This window comes from Cetorhinus maximus, chromosome 5 (genome assembly GCF_964194155.1).
Source record: "Cetorhinus maximus chromosome 5, sCetMax3.hap1.1, whole genome shotgun sequence".
Classification (NCBI taxonomy): Eukaryota; Metazoa; Chordata; class Chondrichthyes; order Lamniformes; family Cetorhinidae; genus Cetorhinus; species Cetorhinus maximus.
In genome coordinates this window covers 9,093,963-9,117,377 of record NC_135883.1, presented here as the reverse complement: position 1 = coordinate 9,117,377, position 23,415 = coordinate 9,093,963, and the positions used below count along the sequence as shown (strand labels likewise).

The window sequence follows — 23,415 nt, the reverse complement described above, 5'->3', positions numbered from 1 at the left end:
TCAAATCCCTTCAGGATCTTATATGTTTCAATCAAGTTGCCTCTTACGCTTCTAAACTCCAGCGGATATAAGTCCAAACTTTCCTCATAAAATAATCTGCTTATTCCAGATATTAGTCTAGTAAACCTTCTCTGGACTGCTTCCAATGCATTTACAACTTTCCTTAAATAAGGAGACCAATACTGTACACAGTACTCCAGATGTGGTCTCATCAATGCCCTGTATAACTGAAGCATAACTTCCCTACTTTTGTATTCAGTTCCCCTTGCAATAAATGATAACTTTCTATCAGCTTTCCTAATAACTTGTTGTATCCGCATACTAACCTTTTGTGATTCATGCACAAGGACACTCAGATCCCTTTGTATCTCAGAGCTCTGAAATCTCTCACCATTTAGATTAGATGCTTTTTTATTCTTCCTGCCAAAATGGACAATCTCACATTTTTCCACATAATACTTCATTTGCCAGATCTTTGCCCACTCACTTAATCTATCCATACTGCTTTGTAGCCTCCTTATGTCCTCATCACAACTTACTTTCCTACCGATCCTTGTGTCATCAGCAAATTTAGCAACCATACCCTTGGTTCTGTCATCCAAGTCATTTAAGTAAATTGTAAAAAGTTGAGGCCCCAGCACTGATCCCTTAGCATGCCATTCATTACATCTTGCCAACCAAAAAATGACCTACTCTCTGTTTCCTGTCAACTAGCCAATCTTCTATCCATGCCAATATGTTACCCGCTATACCATGAGCTTTTATTTTCCACAATAACCTTTGATGTGGCATCTTATCAAATGCCTTCTGAAAATCTAAGTACAGTACATTCACTAGTTTCCCTTTATCCACAGCACATGTGACTTCTTCAAAGAACGCCAATACATTGGTTCAACATGATTTCCCACTCTCAAAATCATGCTGACTCTGCTTGATTACCTTGAATTTTTCTAAGTTCCCTGCCATAACATCTTTAATAATAGCTTCGAACATTTTCCCTATGGCAGAACCCTTAAGTGCATTGACGGGCAGAGGGATCTGGGTGTACAGGTCCACAGGTCACTGAAAGTGGCAACGCAGGTGGATAAGGTAGTCAGGAAGGCATATGGCATGCTTGCCTTAATTGGCAAGGGTAATGAGTATAAAAGCTGGGAAGTCATGCTGCAGCTGTATAGAACCTTGGTTAGGCCACACTTGGAATATTGCGTGCAATTCTGGTCGCCACATTACCAGAAGGATATGGAGGCGTTGGAGAGGGTGCAGAGGAGGTTTACCAGAATGCTGCCTGGTCTGGAGGTTATTAGTTATGAGGAGAGGTTGGAGAAACTCAGATTGTTCTCACTAGAGCAACGGAGATTGAGGGGCGACTTGATAGAAGTTTACAAAATTATGAGTGGCATGGACAGAGTAGATAGTCAGAAGCTTTTTCCCAGGACGGAAGAGTCAATTACTAGGGGACATAGATTTAAGGTGAGAGGAGAAAACTATAGAGGAGATATGCAGGGCAAGTTTTTTTACGCAGAGGGTAGTGAGTGTCTGGAATTCGCTGCCAGAGGAGGTGGTGGAAGCAGGTACGATAGTGGTGTTTAAGAGGCAGCTTGACAAATACATGAATAGGATGGGAATAGAGGGATACAGACCCCGGAAGTGCAAAATGTTTTAGTTGACGGGCAATATGATCGGCGCAGGCTTGGAGGGCCGAAGGGCCTGTTCCTGTGCTGTACTTTTCTTTGTTCTTTGTTCTCTTTGTTCTATGACAGATGTTAACTAACTGATCTATAGTTTCCTGCTTCCTGTCTCCCTCCCATTTTGAATAAAGGGCTCACATTCTCCACTTTCCAAACTAATGGAACCTTCCCCGAATCTAGGGAATTTTGGAAAATTAAAACCAACGTATTAACTATCTCATTAGCCACTTCTTTTAAGACCCTAGGATGAAGTCCATCAGGATCCAGGGACTTGTCAGCCCACAGCTCCAACAATTTGCTCAGTACCACTTCCCTCTTGATTGTAATGTTCTTCAGTTCCTCCCTCCCTCCCATTTCCTGATTTACAGCTTTTTCTGAGATGTTTCGTGTATCCTCTATAGTGAAGGCTGATGCAAAAATACTTGTTCAATTCATCTGCCATCTCCTTACTTTCCATTATTAGTTCCCCAGATTCACTTTCGATAGGATTAATGCTCACTTAATTAACTCTTCTCTTCTTCAAATATTTGTAGAAACTCTTACTATCTGTCTTTATTTTGCTAGCTAGCTTTCTCTCATTTTTACCTCCTTATTAATCGTTCTGTCATTCTTTGCTGTTTTTTATATTCTAAATACTAGTCTTGGACCCACTTTTCTCTCCCTCAAACTGAATGTAAAATTCATAGTATGATCACTGCAACCTAGGACACCCTCACGATGAGGTGATTAATTAATCCTATCTCACTGTGCAATACCTGGTCTATTATAGCCAGCTGTCTGATTGGCGGCAGAATGTGCTGTTCTAAGAAACTATCTTTGAACTCCTCATCTAAGCTACCTTTGTCCACCTGGTTTTTCCCGTCTATATGTAGGTTAAAAGCCCCCATGATTATCACCGTACCTTTCTGACAAGCTCCCATTATTTCTTCCTTTATACTCCATCCTACCATGTGGTTACTGTTAGGGGTCTGTACACCACTCCCACAAGTGACTTCTTGCCTTTATCATTTCTCATCCCTACCCAAACCACTTCTCCATTTTGGTTTCCTGAGCTTAGGTCATCCCTCCCTACTGTGTTAATACCATCATTAATTAACAGAGCCACCCCTCCACCTTTTCCTAGCTTCCTGTCCTTCCTAAATATCATGAACCCTTCAATATTCAGGTCTCAATCCATGTCATCCTGCAGCCATGTCTCTGTGATGGCTTTCAGATTGTACTTATTTATTTTTATTTGTGCCCTCAGTTCATCTGTTTTGTTACGAATGCTATGTGCAATCAGATACAGAGCCCTTAGTTTTGTCCTTTTGTTTTTCTGTAATTTCTAGCCTTACCTGCTGATGTACTCTTAGCTTTGCACTCTCTTTCCCTTCCTGGCATGGTCTGTTTATCATTTCCCATATTAACACCTTTGTCTCTTGCCTTGTCTCTACTCTTTAATTTACCACATCTTCCCAAATTTGATCCCTTCCCCTTCCCCCCCCCACTATTTAGGTTAAAACCCACTCTACTTCCCTAGTTATGTGGCTTACTAGAACACTGATCCCAGCACGGTTCAGGTGTAGATCCTGTCCCAACGGTACAGCCCCTACTTTCCCCAGTACTGATGCCAATGCCCCACAAACCAGGACCCACTTCTCCCACAGCAGTCTGAACTACACATTCATCTCTCTAATGATATTTACCCTATACCAATTTGCCCATGGCTCAGCTAATAATAGAGATTATTAACTTTGAGGTTCTGCTTTTTAATTTAGTGCTTAGCTCCTCATACTCTACATTCAGAACCTCTTGCCTAGTTCTACCTATGTCATTGGTACTTGCATGGACCAGGATGACTGGATCCTCCCCCTCCCACTTCAAGTTCTTCTCCAGCCCTGAGCAGATATCCCGAACCCTGGCACTGGGCAGACAACACAGCCTTCTGGATTCTTGCTCTTGGCTACAGAGAACAGTGTCTATATCCACCACCCCCCCCCCCGCACCCCCCCCCCCCCCCCCCCACCACCCCCACTCCCCCCCCCCCCATCCCTGAGAATACTGTCCCCTACTAGCACTACATTCCTTTTTGCTCCCCCCGCTTTCCTGTACTGCCTTTCTGTACTATGGCACCATGGTCTGTCTATTTATCCACCCTGCAAACCTCACTTTGGTCCACACAGGTTGCAAGCACCTCAAACCTGTTTGACAATTGCAAAGTCTGAGGTTCCTCCATTACTGTCTGCTCGATCCCTTTACCTGCCTTACTCACAGTCACACCCTCCTGTCTCCCACCACTGGCCAAAACAGGTGACCCTATTCTAAGAGATGTGACCATCTTCTGGTACAAAGTGTCCAGGTATTTCTCCTCCTCCCTGATGTGGTGCAATGTCTGCAGTTTAGCTTCCAGATCAATAATTCTAATCTGGAATTCCTCTAGCTGCTTACACTTTCTTTAGATGTGTTTATCCTGTATTGTGTTGGCATCCAGGAGATCCCACATACCACAGCTGCAACACAACACCTGTTCTGCCATTGTTATTTATGTTATTTAGTTAATTTAATGTAATCACTTCCTTAATTAACTTAGAATAACTCATATGTACGTTACAATTTACTGTACTTATTAAATGCTAGTACCACCTTCAGCTAAGAGTTGTACATTTTTAAATTCCTAATTGGCTTATAAGTTATTCATCAACCAGCTCCTTCCACTGCACCAAAATAAGAAGAGTAGAAAAATAAGAGCAACTCCTCTCCTCTCTACCGGGACTACAACTAAATTGGACTAGTTAGCCAAATAACTAGTCAGCTGCTCTCCAGTAGCTTGTTTATCCCTTAAGGCTGGAAGAAACTTTATTTTAGTTTATCAACTTACTTCAAGTAAATACCAGTTAAATGCTAACTGCAGACCAGATTTTTCAAAAGATATTGATAATTAAAACTCCCCACGCACTAAGCTCATATCAGCTCACTCTGCTTGCAATCTGCACTCCGTTTGGCACTATGTTGGCACTAAGTTGGCATATGGGCTATAAAGGGGATGAGTGGGGGCTATGGGTTGGCACTGAGGGTATGAGGGGCCATGGGCATGGGTGGGGGGGCATAGGTTGGCAATAAGGGTATGAGGGACCATGGAGGATATGTGGGATGGCATAGGTTCCGCACCCAGAAATCACCCCATCTGTCATGCAAACTTTGTCTTGTCAAGATTCTGTCCAATATTTCACTGTTTACCCACAATAAGGTCCCAGGTTTTGACTGCCCCTTTAACAGTTGCTCAGTTCTTGGTGTTGCACCTATTCACAATGTTGTTGCTGCTCATGGCTCTATATGAAATTCTGTGCCACATACCCACTCTATCACATTTCCCAGAACTCTTTTGTGTGAGAAGTGGACTGCTATAGGCTTTCTTTCCAATGGAAGCTCAGCGGTATCCAGAATACCTCTGGCCAAAAATAATGCCAGTTGATCAGGGTGAAAGCACGAGGTTCTATTTGTAGTCAGTTGTTTCTGGGGTTGGGCAAAGCTCACCCTAATCAAGAGGTGATAAATGCCTTCCTTATAAGAGCAACAGCATTAACTATTAAATGGACAACCTAATCCACTCATAGTAGCTTTAAGCACAAATAACTAAAAAAAAATCAAAGTGGTGAAATGAGGCCAACCAAAACTAAATTCCATGCAATGCACAGCAGTCATGGAAAACATCCAGTAATGCTAGTAAACACCACAGACTGTCACAAACCATTGTTCATGCATGACAAAAGGATTCCTATTTTAGATAGACCACCATATTGGATGCTTCAAGTGTCTCAAACGTAACACAGAGGGATCTTACCTTTTTGGCTAATGATATTGTGGCTTGACCCAATCTTACTGGGACACATCGACTGTTTCCTTTTAAAGAATGGATATCGCTAAAGTTGCAGGGTGAGATAGTCCACCCAAAATAATTTGAACCCAAATGCTTGGGAGATAACTTCTAGGTATTTCTCTGAAAGTTAAAACAAATCTGGACAAAGATACTAAACTACTGCCTAAACCGAGAAAATTTCAACTGCAGGACGTACCGAGCCAGGGGTTAATTGTGGATATGGGAGATGGAGAGATATTCTAAAAGTTTTGATTGATTATCATTTATGGAACATGCCATTGGGTGACTAAATAAACTTGAGTCCGGAATAGAGAGGATTTTCGATGGTCTGTAGGAAAAAGCTGATGGGCCAAACTGTCTTTTCTAATCCACCACTTCAGACACTCGAAGCTGAATGAGTCAGTCAAGTAATAAGCATGCTGAAACATATATTGTGTAGAAAGAAGTATGATGTGTCATTTTCCAAATATTTATAAGCGCTGAGTGGAAATAAACGAATCACAATGTAATGTGGATGAATACAATTTAAAAAGCTGTACTTCCCCAATTTATAACGTTGGGCAGGATTTTGAGTTCAGCATGCGGGCGCTGTCGGCGGGTCCAGGAGCAGCCGCGAAACAGGCCGCCGCCCGCGATCAGCCCCGAACCACCATTTCACGCTGGCTGCCAATTAACGGGCAGGGGTGGGGGCAGGAGGAGGGCGAGCACTGATGTCAGCGCGGGCACTGGGGAGTACGGAATGAAAGCAGAGAGCTGCCTTAGGGAGCTAAAGAATTCAAAAGCTATAGATTTTGAAATGTCAAAACAAAAATGCCCACACATTGGGATCAGTCACCTGAACATCTGGCTGATGAAAATTCTGTCCAAACATTTTTATTTTCGGTCAGAGGTGTGGAGCACAGAAAAAGGCCCTTCAGCCATTCGAGGATGCGTGGGTCAAACACATACCTAAGTATTCTAATCCCATTTTCCAGCACTAGGCCCATAGCCTTGTATGTCATGGCATCGCAAGTGCACATCCAAATACTTATTACATGTTATGAGGGTTTCTGCATCTACCACCCTTTCAGGCAGTGCGTTCCAGATTCCCACCACCCTCTGTGTGCAAAAGTTGCTCATCACATCCCCTGTAAACCTCATGCCCCTTACCTTAAATCTATATCACCTGGTTACTGATCCCCCCGCCAAGGGGAAAAGTACCTTTCTGTCGACCCTATCTATGCCCCTCATAAGTTTATACACCTCAATCATGTTCCCCCTCAATCTCCTCTGCTCCAGGGGAAATAACCCCAGTCTATGCAATTTCTCCTCATAAGTCAAACTCTCCAGGCCAGGTAGCATCCTGGTAAACGTCCTCTGCACTCTCTCCACTGCAATCACATCCCTCCCATAAAGCGCATTCCAGAACTGCACACAGAACTATAGCTGTGGCGTAAGCAGCGTTTTCTACAGTTGGAACATTACCTCCCTGCTCCTATGTTCTATGCCTCAGCTAATAAAGGCAAATATGGCATTTGCCTTCTTAAACAACTTATGTACCTGTCCCACTACCTTAAGGGATGCACACCACGGTACCTCTGATCCTTGTTACTTCCCACAGCCCTACCATTCATCGTGTATTCCCGTGCCTTGTTTGTCCTGCCCAAGTGCATCACCTCACACTTATCCACATTAAATTCCATTTGGCATTCATCAGCCCATCTGACCAGCCTATCTATATCCTCCTGTAATGTAAGGCTATCCTCCTCACTATTTACCACCCCACCAATGATCGTGTCCATTGGTTCTGGAAGGTTGAGCGCATAATGAGCCAAGGGGGAAAGGGACGAAGTGTGTCACTGTCTGCACGCTAACTGATCCACTGTCCTTGTTGTTCATTTCAGCATCATCAGAGCATGGCCGCCAGGAGGAGCTGCAGATGCCCCCTCTCACATCTGAGGGCCCTCAAGTGTCACCTGCGTCACACCATTTCTGTGAGGCAGGCACCAGCGCAGACACTAGCACCTCGGTGGGCATTGCAACATCGGCTAGTGTCCCGGGGCACAGTGGAGAGGGCACTTCACAGCCGCTGGAGGAGCTGGCAGAGAGAGAGTGCCCATGGCGCCAGCAGTCATAGGGCTGCAGGGGACCAGGCACATGCTCAATCGGTGCCTGATGATGTGCCTCTGGAGTCATCTGCGATGCAGCAGCTGCAGGAAATGTGACTGGGTGTGTGGGAGCATCTGGATGTGATACATGAGGCTGTGCTTCTCTTGGTGTCCGTGGTGGAGGAGTCCACGCGGAGCATCACTGATGCAATGAGCCTCATGGCTGAGCGCCATTCTTCCTCCATGGAGAGAGTGGCGGCTCTCATAGAGAGGGGCTTCCAGGAGAACAATCAGGTCCTCCTGGGGTTGTGCTCGGACCTGCAAGCCCTCACAGCGGCATTGGCCACAGCATGGGCTCATTGCCCATCCATCCACGGTGAGCAGCGAGGTCTGAAGCGGAGCAGGGAGGTCCGAAGCAACCTCATGTCGGCGCAGCAGCTACCTGTCGTATCTGCGGGCTCCTCTCACGGCGCTCCGGATGAGGGCACCAGCTCCTCCACCCCTCTCCCAGTGACTGTATCATCCAGTGAGACTGCAATGACTGGGGAGATGCCAGCTGTGAAACTGGCAGATCCCTCCCAGGCGGGCCCAGCACAGGCTCCATGGGCCAGAGGACGACCGCCAAGGTCATCGAGGCCAACAGGATGGCAGGGTCAGCAGGCTGGCTCAGATGCCACTCCGAGCGATGGAGCACCAAGACGTAGCACCCGCAAATGGAAACGTAAAGCACATTAGGCACACCACGGATTTCTCACTGGTGCTTTTGTGTTGGCCCAAGATTAGGTCCTTAGAATTGATTTTTGCTTGCTTACAGTATTGTTTTGCAATTGGGAGAACATCTGATGTTAACATCAAAATTCAGATGTGTGACCATAGCTGATGGTGGCTCGTTTGTTCTGCATGTGTATGTTTAAGAAAAATGTCATAGTGTTTGTTTGGACATTCAAATTTATGTACAAGGCACCAGTACATAGTTCCTGCTGATGACCTGGTAAATTTTGCACTTAGGTGCTGAGTATGGAAGCGCCAGGCAAGGCTGGTCCTGCTGATCCATTTGTGTTGAGCTAGCTGAAGGTTCGTCAGATTAAAGCCTCCCGGCTGTCCCTGCCTCCTTGGTGTAGCCCTCATCATTCCCCTGTGCTTGCTCATCCTCAGAATCAGTGCTGGACTCATTGTGTGCAGTCTCAGACACTGCGTCAACGTCTTCATCGTCCACTGCTTCCCCCCTTTCCAGCGCAAGATTGTGTAGAGCGCAGCATGCAACCACTATCACTGACACACAATCTGGGGGGTACTGGAGTGCGCCCCCTGAACGATCCAGGCATCAGAAGCGCATCTTGAGAAGACCGATGGTTCTCTCCACCACGGCCCTTGTGGAGGCGTGGCTCCTATTGTACCGCTGCTCAGCCTCTGTTCTTGGATGGCAGAGAGGCATCATGAGCCACCTTCTGAGGGGATAGCCCTTGTCACCCAGCAGCCATCCATCCAGCCAAGCCGGAGCACTGAAGAGACCCGGCACCTGGGAGTATCTAAGGATTTAGGCATTGTGGGAGCTGCCTGGGTATCTTGCGCAGACTTGTAGAATCAGCTTCCTGTGGTCACACAACATCTGCATGTTGATAGGGTGGAAACTCTTACTGTTGACGAAGGCACCGGGCTCACCCGCTGGCGCCTTGATGGCCACGTGTCCAGTCGATTGCACCCTGGACGCGGGGGAAGCCAGCAATGGCCACAAAGCCTCTGGCTCACTGTGTCTGGCTTGCCTGGTTCCAGCAGAAGTGGATGAAGGTCAATGCACACCTGAACAGAGCGTCTGTGACCTGCTTGACACAAGTGTGGACAGCTGATTGGGAGACACCGCAAAGATCACCCACCGAGCCCTGAAAGGAGCCAGAGGCATAGAAATTGAGGGCAACTGTGACCTTCAGAGCCAATGGCATGGGGTGTCTACCCACACAGTTAGGGGAGATCTTAGGCCCAAGCATCTGACAGGTATAGTTCACTGTCTCCAAAAAGGCCTTAACTAGCCCATTAATTAATGGAGGGCACGCGTCAAACTTCATTGTGCGCCTGCCCAGTGAAATATCGCGATGGCGCACGGTGATGTGGGGACGCTCGCCCAACGTCACCGCGTGTCATTTTACCCACGGACGTGCAGGGCTCGCCCCCGCACGTCAAACTGAAAATTCTGCCCATTATTATTGATCTGCATCTAAACTACAGCTTTCCTAACTCTTAACATTATCAGCAGCAAACCAAGAGCATGACTGAAGAGCTTGAGGAGGGCAGGTGGTGGTGGGTGGTAGACAGCTGTGCTGTGTTGATGAATTCCCACAATAAATCAAAAGGGGTCTTTGCAATAATATCATTTGAATCATTGTGCGATTCTAAAACTGAAGCACAGCTTTTGTTGTCCCAGACTTTTTCAGTTTAAGATATAAACAATTTAAACTCTCAGCCACCTTGGGACTTGCATATCTTTGAATATAGCCAAGGGACTTTTTCCTTTATAATATTTCTCCTTTGTGTCGTAAAATAAGAGTTTGAAAAGATAAAAACACATTATAAAACCTTTAGCAAACACGACAGACATACTGAGATTGGAACCAGGATACAAGAGAAAATTAATGAAACAGAGGTGAGAACTGCCAAACAGGCACTGAAACATTTACCTGTCCATTTGATACATATTATTGCCCTAAAAGCAGAAATATAATACATCTCTAAACTATTACTTGTTACCGATTACATTAACATCTGGATATTTTCAGTTTACAAAAGAGTCACAATTCAAACTGGGTGAAAGTGGAGCAAAGTTTCTGATTGTTTTACAGGAAGCAATGTTGGATATGTCCATGTGTGATCAACAGACTGGTTTCATGCCCCATAGTCAGACAGCCTGCTGAAGGATCATATAAATAATGGTGGCTTGGAAAAGACATTGAAGGGCATGTGTTATCTATGGAACTGTAACTTTAGTAAAGGAGTCATTTCACTGTCTTCAAGAAGAGGGAAAAGGTAGAAAAGAAAATGTGTGCATTATAAATCACTTACCCTGGCATGCATATACTGCTGAAGTAATGACCTGAACTCTGAATTTTGTTGAGCAAGGCTACACCTATCAGCATTTAAGTTTGTTCTTTTGACCAAGACTTTGCTGCAAAAGAGATGTTGAACTTTATTAAACACAAAAGCCATCTTGAGCTAATATCAGTGAGGATTATCGAGATCATTACCAAACAAAATTTGACACTGAACAACATAATGAGATATGTCAAGGAAGATGTCCAAAAACTTGGTCAAGGAGCATCTTAATGGGGAAAAGGGCAATAGCTGGAGAGGGACAGGGAAGGAATTCTAGAGCCCAGTACCTCAGCAGCTGAATGCACAGCCGCCAATGGAGGAGAGATTAAAATCTGGAATGGCCAAGAGGTCATTGGGGGAAAGCACAGATATCTCTGAGGGTTGGTGGGCTGGAGGAGGTTACAGGCATAGGGGGTTGCGATACCATGGAGGGAACTGAAAAAAAGGATGAGAATTTTTAAAACAAAGGCATTACTTAAATCCAAAACAGGTCAGTCAACAGCATCAGTTAAGTTGTTACTATGTCCAAATGGTAAAAATTATAACCATTTACTCAAATATCCAAATATTATCCTAATAATCCTCTACAAATAAAGCTTAATGGAAAGGAATAATATGCATAAGCGCATAACATTGGTCCAGGACATAGGCTGATACTTCAGTGAGTGTCACTTTGTCAGAACCACCATCTTTTGAATTATATAGTAAACTGAGGAGCTTTCTGCATACTCAATGCATATAAAAGATTCCATTGCACTCGTCAAAGTGGTATCCAAGACAACTTCTCTAACTTAGCCAATACCACCAAAAAAATATAACTGGTTATTTATTTCATTTATCAATTGCAGAAAATTTGATGTGCATAAATCAACCGCTGCATTTGTCTACACAACAGTGACCCTTCAAAAGTATTTCAGTAACTGTGAAAGGTTTTGGAATCTTTAAGATGTGTTAAGATGTCACAATAGGCAAGTTCTTTCTTAGCGCGAGGAAAAAAAATCTTTAAATTCAGGAATACTGGTATAATTTGTTTATACTTGCAAACTCTGTCTCAGTATGAAGTTACAGTAGTGTTAACAACACTATGGGCAGGATTTTTCACTGAGCAGGCAGGGGCACGCCCGACCTGCTCGAGCATATAGTGATGCACGATGACATCGGGTGAGCGTCCCAGCGTCATTACGCACTCACAAAATATTTCGGTCAGCAGCAGCGCGCCCACCAACAATTAAAGGCTTATTAAGGCCATTAAAAATGTATTTGAATTTTTTTTTTTGCTGCCCGTCCAACCTTACGGATGGTGGGCAAGCGAAAAGGCCAAGCAGCCTTTGCATTTTTTGTGAAACCTCATCCATGGGCGGAATTAAAAAACGAATTTTAAAATGTCATCCTAATTTCTAATATGTCCCTGCTCACGTGACCAGAGCCACATGATGGGACATGTTTTTTAACATTTTAAAAATCTTTATTTTTAATTTTCCAAACTCTTCATCTCCCTGAAGCAGCTTTGTGCCTCAAGGGGCTTTTCCAGCACGCACCCGCATGCATACGCGAACTTGCGCTCTTGCACGCCTCCCCCCTCTCCAACACAGGCAGCGCTGAGCGCTGAAGTACGCGTTTCACGCTGGGCGGGCCTTAAATGGCCTGCCAGCGTGAAATCACGGTCCGACCCCGATTGCGGATGGCAGTCGGCTTCCCAACTGCTCGCGCCCGCCCCCGCTGAGCCCCCCCAGCGAGGGAAACATCTTGGCCTATAGCACTAATGAAATTTCATGAACTGTCAACATTGCTGGCTACATTTTTGGGTTTTTGCTTACTTTCATACTCTATTTAAGCTCTCATGTCTTAGATCATTCTCAGGTGCGTCACAGCTTGCCATAACTCTAGGAATATTTATGCTTATCTTGAAATCTAAATAATCGTTTGGTAGCATGTATAAGAAATGAGCAGCAAACTATCTGGCAATTGCATTTAGCTGTTGAACTTAGCCTATGCCTCCTGGAACTCTTGTTTCATCTTCAGAAACATTAGAGAAGCATATCAATTTATTGTTTTAAAAGATGAACAACCAAATAGCTAATGCCTATAATATAGCTCCATACTTAGCTTAGACATCTTACTCAGAGGGGGGGAAATATTAAAAGAATGGAACCCTAAGAACTAAGCTCAGCCTTTGTGTAAATGGCTGGATGACCAGTTGGTCTTTTCCTGGCTGTCATTTTTGCATACCTGTCTGCTTTTAATTGAATAATTGTGCTCCTTTTCCTTGAATTTCTTACCATTTTGGGAGCCTAATTAATCCAGACTGTTTATCATAAATGCAAATTGAATTTTTCTCTTTCAGAAGTTTCAAATTGGCTCCTCCGATTCAGCAGGTAATCAGCCTTTTGGGTCCCAGAGGAATTATCTAGACTTCCTCGATTTCAAGCATCCCATCACTTAAAGATAACAGGGAACTGTCTGTCATATGGAAACTAACCCTCAATCACACAGCATTTGAGTTATTTTTATTTCTAGTCTGTAACTGATAAAGCTTTAACATTGGATCAAACAAGCATTTGGGTTTGGGTGGAGATGAAGAATAGTGGGAGAAAAAAGTCACTAGTGGGAGTGGTCTACAGGCCCCCTAACAGTAACTACAATGTAAGTCAAAGTATACAAGAAGCAATATCGGGTGCTTGTGATAAAGGGATGGCAATAGTAATGGGTGACTTTAATCTACGTATAAACTGGAAAAATCAGATTGGCAGTATTAGCCTGGATGAGGAGCTCCTAGAATTCTTTTGAGATAGTTTCTTAGAGCAGCACATTCTGGAACCAACCAGAGAGCAGCACGTTCTGGGGCTAACCAGAGAGCAGGTTATAGTAGACTTAGTATTGTGTAATGTGACAGGGTTAATTAATGACCTCAGAGTAAAGGCACCCCTATGTAGCAGCGACCACAATATGATTGAATTTTACATCTAGCTTGAAAGGGAGAAGAATGGGTCTAAGACAGTATTTTAAACTTAAATAAGGGCAAATATGTTAGCATGAAAGCTGAACTGGCTGAGGTGAACTGGGACATTAAACTAGAGAGTGGATCAATAGAGAAGCAACGGCAGACATTTAAGGAGATATTTCAGAATATTCAGAATAAGTATATTCCTACTACAAAGAAAAATTCTATGGGGAGGACCCACCATCCATAAAGAAGTTAAGGAAAGCATCAAATTTAAGGGAAAAGCATGTAACTGTGCAACAATTGGCAGGTCAGATGATTGGTCAGAATATAAAGAAAGGCAGAGAATGACTAAAAGGTTAATCAGGAAAAAGAAATTAGAATATGAGAAGAAGCTAGCTAGAAACGTAAAAATGGATAGCAAGAGTTTCTACAGATATTTAAAAAGGAAAAGGGTAAGTAAAGTGGTTGTTGGTCCTCTAGAGACTGACAGTGGAGAGTTAATAGACAATAAGGAAATGGTAGATGAAATAAACAAATATTTTGCTTCTGTCTTCATTATAGAGGATACAAAAACCATTCCAGTAATAGCTGTAAATCAGGAGGTGGAAGGGAGAGAAGAACTTGGTGAAATTACAATCACTAGGGAGGCGGTACTGAGCAAACTGATGGAGCAGTGGGCTGACAAGTCTCCGGGTCCTGGTGAACTTCATCCTCGGGACTTAAAAGAGGTGGCTGCTGAGGTAGTAGATGCATTGGTGCTACTTTTCCAAAATTCGCTTGATTCTGGAAAGGTCCCATCAGACTGGAAAGTAGCAAATATAACCTCTGAATTCAAGAAGAGAGGGAGGCAGAAAACAGTACACTATAGGGAAGGTGTTAGAATCGATCATTAAGGAGGTTATAGCTGGGCACTTTGAAAAACTCAAGGTAATTGGGAAGAGTCATGCTTAATCAATTTATTGGAGTTTTTTGAAAAAGTAATGTGCTGTGGATAAAGGGGAGCCTGTAGAAATACTGCACTTGGTCTTCCAAAAGGCATTTGATAAGGTGCTACATCTAAGACTATTGTGGAAAATAATAGCTCATGGTGTAGGGGATAACATATTAGCATGGGTAGAAGATTGTCTGGCCAGCAGAAAACAGAGAGTATGCATAAATGGGTCTTTTTCTGATTGGCAGGATGTGACAAGCGGAGTCCCGCATGGGTCTGTGCCGGGCCTCAAATTTTTACAATTTATATCAATGACTTAGATGAGGGGAGTGAGTAGCTAAATTTGTAGCTGACACAGAGATAGGTGGGAAAGTATGCTGTGAAGAGGGCATAAGAAGGTTGCAGACAGCTATAGATAGATAGGTTGAGTGAGTGGGCAAATCTGGCAGATGGCGTATAATGTGGGAAATAATGAAGTTGTTCACTTTGGCAGAAAGAATTAAAAAAAGCAGTGCATTACTTAAATGGAGAACGACTGCAGAATTCTGAGGCGTAGAGGGATCTAGGTGTTTTCGTGCATGAGTCACAAAAAGTTAGTATGCAGGTACAGCAATTAATTAAGAAGGCTAATGGAATGCTATCCTTGATTACGAGAAGAATGGAACATAAAAGTAAGGATGTAATGCTTCAGTTATACAGGGCATTCGTGAGACCCAACTCGAAAACTGTTTGCAGTTTTTTAAGGAAGGATGCAAATACGTTGGAGGCAGTTTAGAGGCGGTTTACTAAATTAATGCCTGGAATGATTGGGCAGGCTGGGCTTGTTTCCACTGGAGTTTAGAAGAGTGAGTGGTTACTTGACTGAAGTATACAAGAGCCTGAACAGTCTTGACAGGGTGGACATGGAAAAGATGTTTCCTCCTGTGGGTGAGTCCAGAACTGGGGTCACAGTTTTAAAATTAGGGGTCGTCCTTTTAGGGCAGAGGTGAGGAGATTTTTTTTTCTTTCAGAGGGTTGTGCGAGTTTGGAACTCTCTGCCTCAGAAGGCAGCAGAAGCAGGGTCATTGAATAGTTTTAAGGCAGAGGTAAATAAATTCTTGTTAGGCAAGAGAATAAAAGGTTATCGAGGGTAGATGGAAATGCGGAATTTGAAACACAAGCAGATCAGCCATGATCTTGTTGAATGGCAGAGCAGACTCAAGGAGCTGAATGGCCTACTTATGCTCCTTTTCCGCATGTTCGCAAGCCTGCAGATGGATTTGAACTGCTTATGTATTGTGACTGGCATTAAAGAAACAACTGCTAAACCAAAACCTAATTTCTGTTACGCTGCTCTCACACTATTACCATGCCTTGCCAGTTAGTTCAAGCCCCACCAGGTCACTTACATAAACAGCAACATGGATGCAGAGCAAAATTAATTTTTTAAGCCCCCAGCTTGTTTCCTCCCTTCTCCCCAGATGAACTATGTATCCCAAATCTAAATCAATTGCAGGATATGCTGACATGCACAATTTGCACCAGGGAAGGAAAATGCAGATGTAGAAATATGCAAGTATGTAAAGTAGTGAAATTCCACTGTGAAGTTATATTATGAAAGAGAGGTAGCAAGTATGGAAAATTTATCAAAGTAGGTTGTTCAATGTTTCTTTGGGAAGGGCAGGTAAGTGAAGATGATATATAAGGCATTTTTAAATAACAAAAATATCACCTTAAGATTTTCTATGCAGTACTGACATGAATTCTAAGTAGAACTATTAACCCAAGTAGTTCTATAATGTAAAACTGCATTAAATAATTTGTGACCTAGATTTTCTTTAATAATGGTTTAGCATTTTGACACTATAATAAAATATGATTAAAAGACTGCATTTAAAATTTAATAATACTAAGATTTAGGAAATTACAACGCACTGATGGTTCAAGGATGAGGAGTCATACCTGTAAGTTCCCAATATCAAGTGTTCTGTCATGGGAAAGCACCAAAGCTAAAGTCAAGTGCTTCCCCACAAAGAGCTGAAACACTCTTACTGCGTATCTTTTACTCAGACAGGGCTAGTAGTAATTCTTCTTGTGCAACCCTTGGTTGCAGAGCTGTGTGTTGCATTAGGGTTCATTTAAAGATGGAGTTTAAAAAAATGACAACATTTATTCTATAACATTCAGACTTTTAAAAAACACAGGATCAGTTTTGCAAAAGTGAGGAAAGTAGATGCAAATTTTGAAAATGAGAGCCTCAGTGGCAGAAAAGATAACAATTGTATGCTGCTGTTTAGTTTCTGAGAACCAAATTTTAAAAATAATGCTGTATGTTAAATATAACATTTCACGACCATTCTGTGTGCGATATACTTACTAATATTTTTCCAGTGCATCTTCCAGGCAACTCCAGGTCTTCAATTTATGTTCAGGTATGATGTTTGCCATGGCATTCCAGTAAGCACTATCCTCAGAGCTATCTCTCTCTTTCACAGCAGCCGCTTTGGGCTGTGAATTTTCCCTGAAGAAAACAAACCTAATAAAATCTTGTTGGGAAATTATGCCATATTGTATTCATGTCTTTCAGCATTGGTCATGATCAAATTGTAAAATCACTGACAAGAAATAGCTGACAAGATCTTCTGCTGTTTGCAAAATATTTTGATTTTTTTCTCTGATCATTTTGAAGTGCTTGGGAAAAGCATTGTAAACATAATTAAAACTACGTTGATGTACTAACTTGTATTTATTAAAAAGATGATGATACTACCGAAAATAAAAAATCAAGTCTGAAGTTTTCCCTTAATAATAATGCAGATTAATCCGAAAAAATGGTTATTTATGAATGGCTATAAATGAGAGAACTAGCGACTGCATTAACTTTCAATGCTATTGGTTGATTATACCAATTTCAGGGGAGAAATAAACTTTGTTTATTTTCTACTTGCTATTTTGAATGCTAGTGGCCAGGAATACAGGAATATCTTGTGTGAAATGCTTGTGTGAGATCAGTATTTGGAAGAAAGTAAACGTATATGATGACAAGGAAGCGAGGCATCAGATCAAAGGCTCTATTAAAAACTGTGACTAGTGCTCAAACAGAAAAGCCAAACGGAAATGCTTGTAAAAAGGCTAAAAAAAAAGTCATGATCTTAAAACCAATTCATATGAAGCTTCTGAGAGTGAAATAAAGATGGCAGGGCAGATGATGTGTTGCAGCTGTACCATGTGGGTGCTGGTGGGACACCTCTGTGATCTACAGAAACCACACCTACTGTGTCTGCAGCTCAAGGAACGTTGGCTCAGTGTTGATGAGCCGAAGTCTGGGCTTCGGCACTGCGATGCATCATGGGGGGCTGGGGGGGGTGCAGGGGGGCTGGAGGGGAGTTACCAGGACACTTTGTTCCAGGAGGCAGTCACACCCCTTAGGCTAGATACTTCAGATTTCATCTGTGGTCAAGAACAGGAGGGTGTGACTGCAAGAGAAACAAGTATGGGGATCCAGAAGGTAATGGAGGAACCTTAGCCCTTGCAATTTTCCAACAGATTTGATGTACTAGCAGCTTGTGTAGAAGAGAGCAGGGGTTGCAGGGAGGACAAGCAAACTGACCACAGCACAGTAGTGCAGGTGGCCATTCAAGTAGGGGAGAGTAAAAAGGAATGTAGTTGTAGTGGGAACTGTATAGTTCGGGGGATAGATACTGTTCTTTACAGCCAAGAACATGAGTCCCGAAGGCTATATTACCTGCCTGGCGCCAGGGTTAAAGGCATCTCCCCAGGGCTGAATTGGAACTTGGAGTGGAAGGGGGAAGGGCCCACTTGTCGTGGTTCATGTGGGCACCAATGACATAAGTAGGACGAAGAAAGAAGTTCATCTGAAGGGGTTACAGCAGCTAGAGGCTAAATAAAAGAAGCAGAACCACAAAGGCAATAATCTCTGTATTAATACCTGAGTCACGGGCAAAATGGCAGAGGGCAAATAAAGATTAGAGAGCTGAATGCGTGGCCCAAAGATTGGCATGAGAGAAATGGGTTTTAATTCATGGGGAACTGCCACCAGTGCTGGGAAAAGAGTGATGGCCTTCACCTGAGGCTTGCTGTGACCAGTATCCTGGCAAATTGTATAACTGAAGCTGTTGAGAGGACTTTAAACTGGGAGGGTTCATGCGAGGGGAGATTTAGAAAGTTGAAGAGGAAGGACGGGGCAATAGTGCATGGTAGCAATAAAGGTAATGATAACTAGAGTCTGAAAGGAAGGGACAGAGAGCACAAACATATGAGTACAGGAGCAAATAGGGTCAAAGTAGGGAAAAATTGTAAAAAGACAGAAAGAAAACCTCTTTATCTGCATGCTCAGAACATTCACAAGAAGATGGATCAATTGAAAGCACAAATAGAAATAAATGAGTATGATATGGTAGCCATTACAGAGATGTGGGGTAGAATCGACCCAGATTTGTACTATGGTAGCGGGCGGATAAAATGACATCTTACCCGCTGGCCGCAATGGCAGCTTTTCACGCCATATCATCCCAAACCCACTGCATTAATTATGTATTCCAGGGAAACACGTCGTTTCCATCGCGGGCAGGCTCTCATTCGCCCACCATGCCATCACCTCGCCGCTTCATCACGCCGGATGCCATATTTAAAGTCCCGCTGCGCGCTCACATCTCAGTGCTTCCAGCTCACGAGCGTTGCAAAGATGACATGGCCCTGAAAGGCAAAAAGATTGCAGCCCCCAGGTTCAATAACCCATCCCTCGAGCACCTTCTGGGACACAGAGGAGGCTCACCATGATGTCCCTTACCCGTGGTCTGGCCGCAGGATGGGCAGCAACATCACTAGTTTGGCTTGGGAGATGGTGGCAGCTGTGGCCCCTTAAAACAGAACAGCCACCCCGTGCCACAACAGGACGAATGATTTCCTCCATTCCGCCAGGGTAAGTCACTCTTCTCATCGCTCTCAACTCAGGCACTCACAAACCCATCACACATTTATAGCGCCCTCACTCACTGCCAGTTCAAGGGACATCACCATTCACCCTCTCAAACACCTTCATTGTCTTCATCCCATCCATGGGACCACTCACCACCCACACATGCCAAGCATACATATCATCCGGCCTAGCAGGCATTCTGCCTACACTCGCTCCATCTCTATTCATGCAGGACAAGCTGGCATCAAGACGACAACAAGAGGGAGAGGTTGCAGGCTGGTGGAGGACTGCCTGCAATGAAGGTCCTCACTGACTTTGGAAACAGAGCCATCCAGCTGGCCGGCCACAATCTGGATCGTTCATTTGCCGACGGTGAGATCGGCAGTGCTCTACCGAGTGAGGATCCGGCAGTGCAACATCCATCAGGCAACCATGCTGTGACTGATGTGTCCTGTTTCACATGCCACTGCCATGCACTAATTGTTTCCCCTTGCTTCCACAGGCACATCTGCCAAACAGCCGATGGAGTCCACGACACAGGGCCTCCAATCAAGCCCCAAAGAAACCTCTGAAGAGGGACCTTAAGGCACCCTCCATGAGGTCCCGTCACAGTGTTCATCCTCCACCGGTGCAGAGACACACACCTCGGTAGGACCTAGCTTTACAGTAGCCTCTGGTGAGCACATCGCATTGTCTGATCCACAGCAGGCAGTAGCAGGGATTTCCCAGGTTTCAAGCACACGGAGGACTGACGGAGGCCAGAAATTTGCTACGTCCGAGCCTCTGGACTTGGTCATGTCACAGTTGCTGGAGCTGCAAAGGCAGGCTCAGGAACATCAGCAAGGGATGTTCGCTGCACTCCTCAGATTGTAAGGCACAATGGAGGAGTCCGTCCACCTTCAGGCTGAGGTGATAGTTCCGGCATGCAAACGCACCAAGGTCAACACTGGTAGGATCGCAGCCTCCATGGAGATCTTAGTCCAGGACATTGCTCCTGCACTGCTGCACGGGCTCAAGTTCATCGCTGACACCATATTTGGCCTCCAACAGTGTGTATGTGAGAGGCGTGCGGGGCAGCTTGATCTCACTCCAGCTACCCTTTCTCCTCAAGGAATCAGCCAGGGGCCCTTAGCACCCCTAGGGAGGAGGATCAGCAGATGTACCCTCCTGGGGCCATCCATCCAGGTGACTCCGATAGTGTCCGGCCCATCTGAATCCCCTACTGCCATGACCTCAGCAGCTCCAGCTCCACTGGCCAAGGGGGGAGCCACTGCCACACAGCAGGAACCCAAAAACAGGCTGTGGCCCTCTAGGTCTCAGCCCTCCAGAGGACGCCCATCAAGGTCATCATAGACAGGGCGTCATAGTCAGCAGGCTGCCTCCATCTCCGCTGTGGATGGCCGGAGAGCACCAAGACGTAGCGATAGGGTTAGGAAAGTTAAGGAGATGTAACTCTTTTGAGTCAAAACAATTAAACTAAATTAACAAAATCAGGGACAAAGTAAAAGGCAGCCCCTTAAAGGGAAACTTCAAAAACAAAAGACAAAATGCAAAGGAAACTTACCAACATTAAATCAAAATGTGATTAAAGAGGTCGAGTTAAGAAGATGCAATTGCGCAGCCTTTGCACGGATGTTAATCACTTATACATACTGTTCACTATTGTCAACAAACTCCCAAGAATGTCTCCCTGCCTATGGCTCCTGGTTCTGATGATCAGTGTTCATGAAACTCAGATGTAAAACTTTTCTGCACAAGATAAAGGCAGGTTTCTCAGTCCAGGGCCTCTTCCCTGTGCTTTCTGCAGCCTGCAGACCAAAGTGATGGTCGGGCCTCACATTCCCCGGACACATTACTGATGCCTGCACCCCGGTGGTGCTTGTCATTGCTGCCAGAATGTAGTGAGCAGGCATCACAGAGTTCCATCATTCTCTCAGTGTGCTCTCAGCGCCTTTAAGGTGGGGCTGTCCACCATCTCTTCAGCATCTTTGACCACTGATGCTGTGCTCCTGGAGGGGTCAAGTGCTGAAGGATCAAATGCCTTTAAAGTTTCATGGCTGCTTCTCTATGATATGACCCTGATCACAGAGCACAAACGTGCTGCCTTCGGCCAGACAGGAGTCAGAGGCTGTGTGAAGATCTATGGAGTGTCCTCACTGCATGTCGTCATCATCCTCGTGCAATCAAGCGACCATTAGGGTCACCACTGCGTCTCCATGACAGAGGGTAGGTGCACTGCCATCAGCCAGTCTGGAATCAAATGTTCATAGATGCAATGTGAGGTTTTATGGTGGTCTCCTCACTTCGTGTCATCATCACCCTCCACAAATCTAACAGCTATGAGGGCCTCCCAAGCGTGGCTACCTCGTCTGGCCAGTGCGAGGGCCTCATCCCTGTCATCGTCGCCTTCGAGGACCTCCTCACCCTCATCCCGTCGGAGTCCTCTCATCGGAAGGGACCTCCAGCTCCTGCATCTGCTCCTCAGCCAGCTCTTCTCCCCGTTGCAGTGCCAGGTTGTAAAGGGCACAGCAGATGCCGATGATGTGTGACACCCTCTGTGGATTGTATTGCAGGGCTCCACCAGACCGGTCCAGGCACCGGAACCTCATTTTCAGCATCCCGATGGTTTGCTCCACCAAGTTGCGAGTTGCAGCATGAGCTTCACTCTCTGCTGCAGCCTGAGGCTGTGGCACGAGTGTCATCAGCCATGTCCTCTGTGGGTAGCCCTTGTCCCCAAGGAGCCATCCCTGCAACTTCGGTAGACCCTGGGAGACCTCAAGGATCTGTGACTGACTGAAAATGTAGGAGTCATGCACACTCCCTGGAAACCGTGTGCCGAACTGCAGGATGCATTTGTAGCGGTCACACACCAGCTGCATGTTCAGCGAATGACCTTGCGGTTGACATAGTTGACCATGTGTTGCGACGAAGGGCTGCGTGCCACGTGAGTACAGTTGATAGCACCCTGCACCTGTGGGAAACCCAAGATCTGGGCAAATCCAATTGCTCTTGCATCCTGGCTGTCTTGGTTTCGGGCGAAATGCACAAAGTTGTGTGCCCTCGTGAAGATGGCATCCATGACCTCATGAATGCATTTGTGGTGCATGCTTGTGATAGCCCACAGAGGTCACCTGTGTCCTAAAGGAGCCACTGGATGCCCTCCATGTCCCCACGGCGTCAAATCCTGCAGTAGCTGGCAGATGTGACCAACCAGTTCCCAGACATGCGTAGTCTTTGGCAACACTGGTTCTCGGTCATCTGTAGGAATGAAAGGCGGCATCTATAGGCCCTGGGTCTAGCTAGGTGCCAATCAGTAATGGCTTGCTGTGGCTCTTCGGCAGCGTGTGTGGGAGCCCCAGCCACCCCTTCTTCCAGAAGGTTCTGCTCCTCCCTCTGCACAGCCAGGCGCCTCAGCCACTCTCTTCTCTGTCATCTTTGCTCTCTGTAAGCCACGAAGCATATAGATCCATGGTCCTGATGTGCTCCTCCTGCAAAGTGAAAGAGAGAGATGATTGGGTTAGCATGAGTGTACTAAGGACCTGTCTTGTTTAAATCTGAAGGCCCCTTAATGCATCCCAGAAAGTGCTAGCCACCACTTGGATGGCCAGAGATTAGTACACTGCATGGATGCCTGAAACTCAACCTACCTCCGTCCCAGTCCACCCCACCGATTACCAGCAACTTTGCCCATTGAACTGCATGCTGTGCTCTCAGCTCAGGCGAAGGCATTCTCCTGACCTGCGCTGCAAGGCTGCATTGTTAGCTTGAACCATGGGGGAGACTGGTCCAAACCAGGATGATGACATTGCAAGGGGCTGTGAGCGTCGCCACCTGTGACTGCTCCATGGCCAGCTTTAGCAAGGAGATTGTACAACGTGCCCAGTCATCCAACTGTTCCGCAGTCCAC

General features: G+C 45.1%; 1 protein-coding gene across 2 annotated transcripts in view; it reads right to left on the bottom strand.

Annotated features, from left to right (window-relative positions):
- The window catches only part of drc1 (dynein regulatory complex subunit 1 homolog (Chlamydomonas)), a 112,263-nt gene that overhangs the window by 1,801 nt on the left and 87,047 nt on the right, over nucleotides 1–23,415 (bottom strand). For both annotated transcript variants that reach the window (XM_078541510.1, XM_078541511.1), the window contains exons 15-16: nucleotides 16,947–17,090; nucleotides 10,686–10,788 (exon numbers count right to left, since the gene is read on the bottom strand). In XM_078541510.1, the coding sequence (XP_078397636.1) occupies nucleotides 10,686–10,788; nucleotides 16,947–17,090 (247 nt within the window). The remainder of the gene's footprint in view (nucleotides 1–10,685; nucleotides 10,789–16,946; nucleotides 17,091–23,415) is intronic.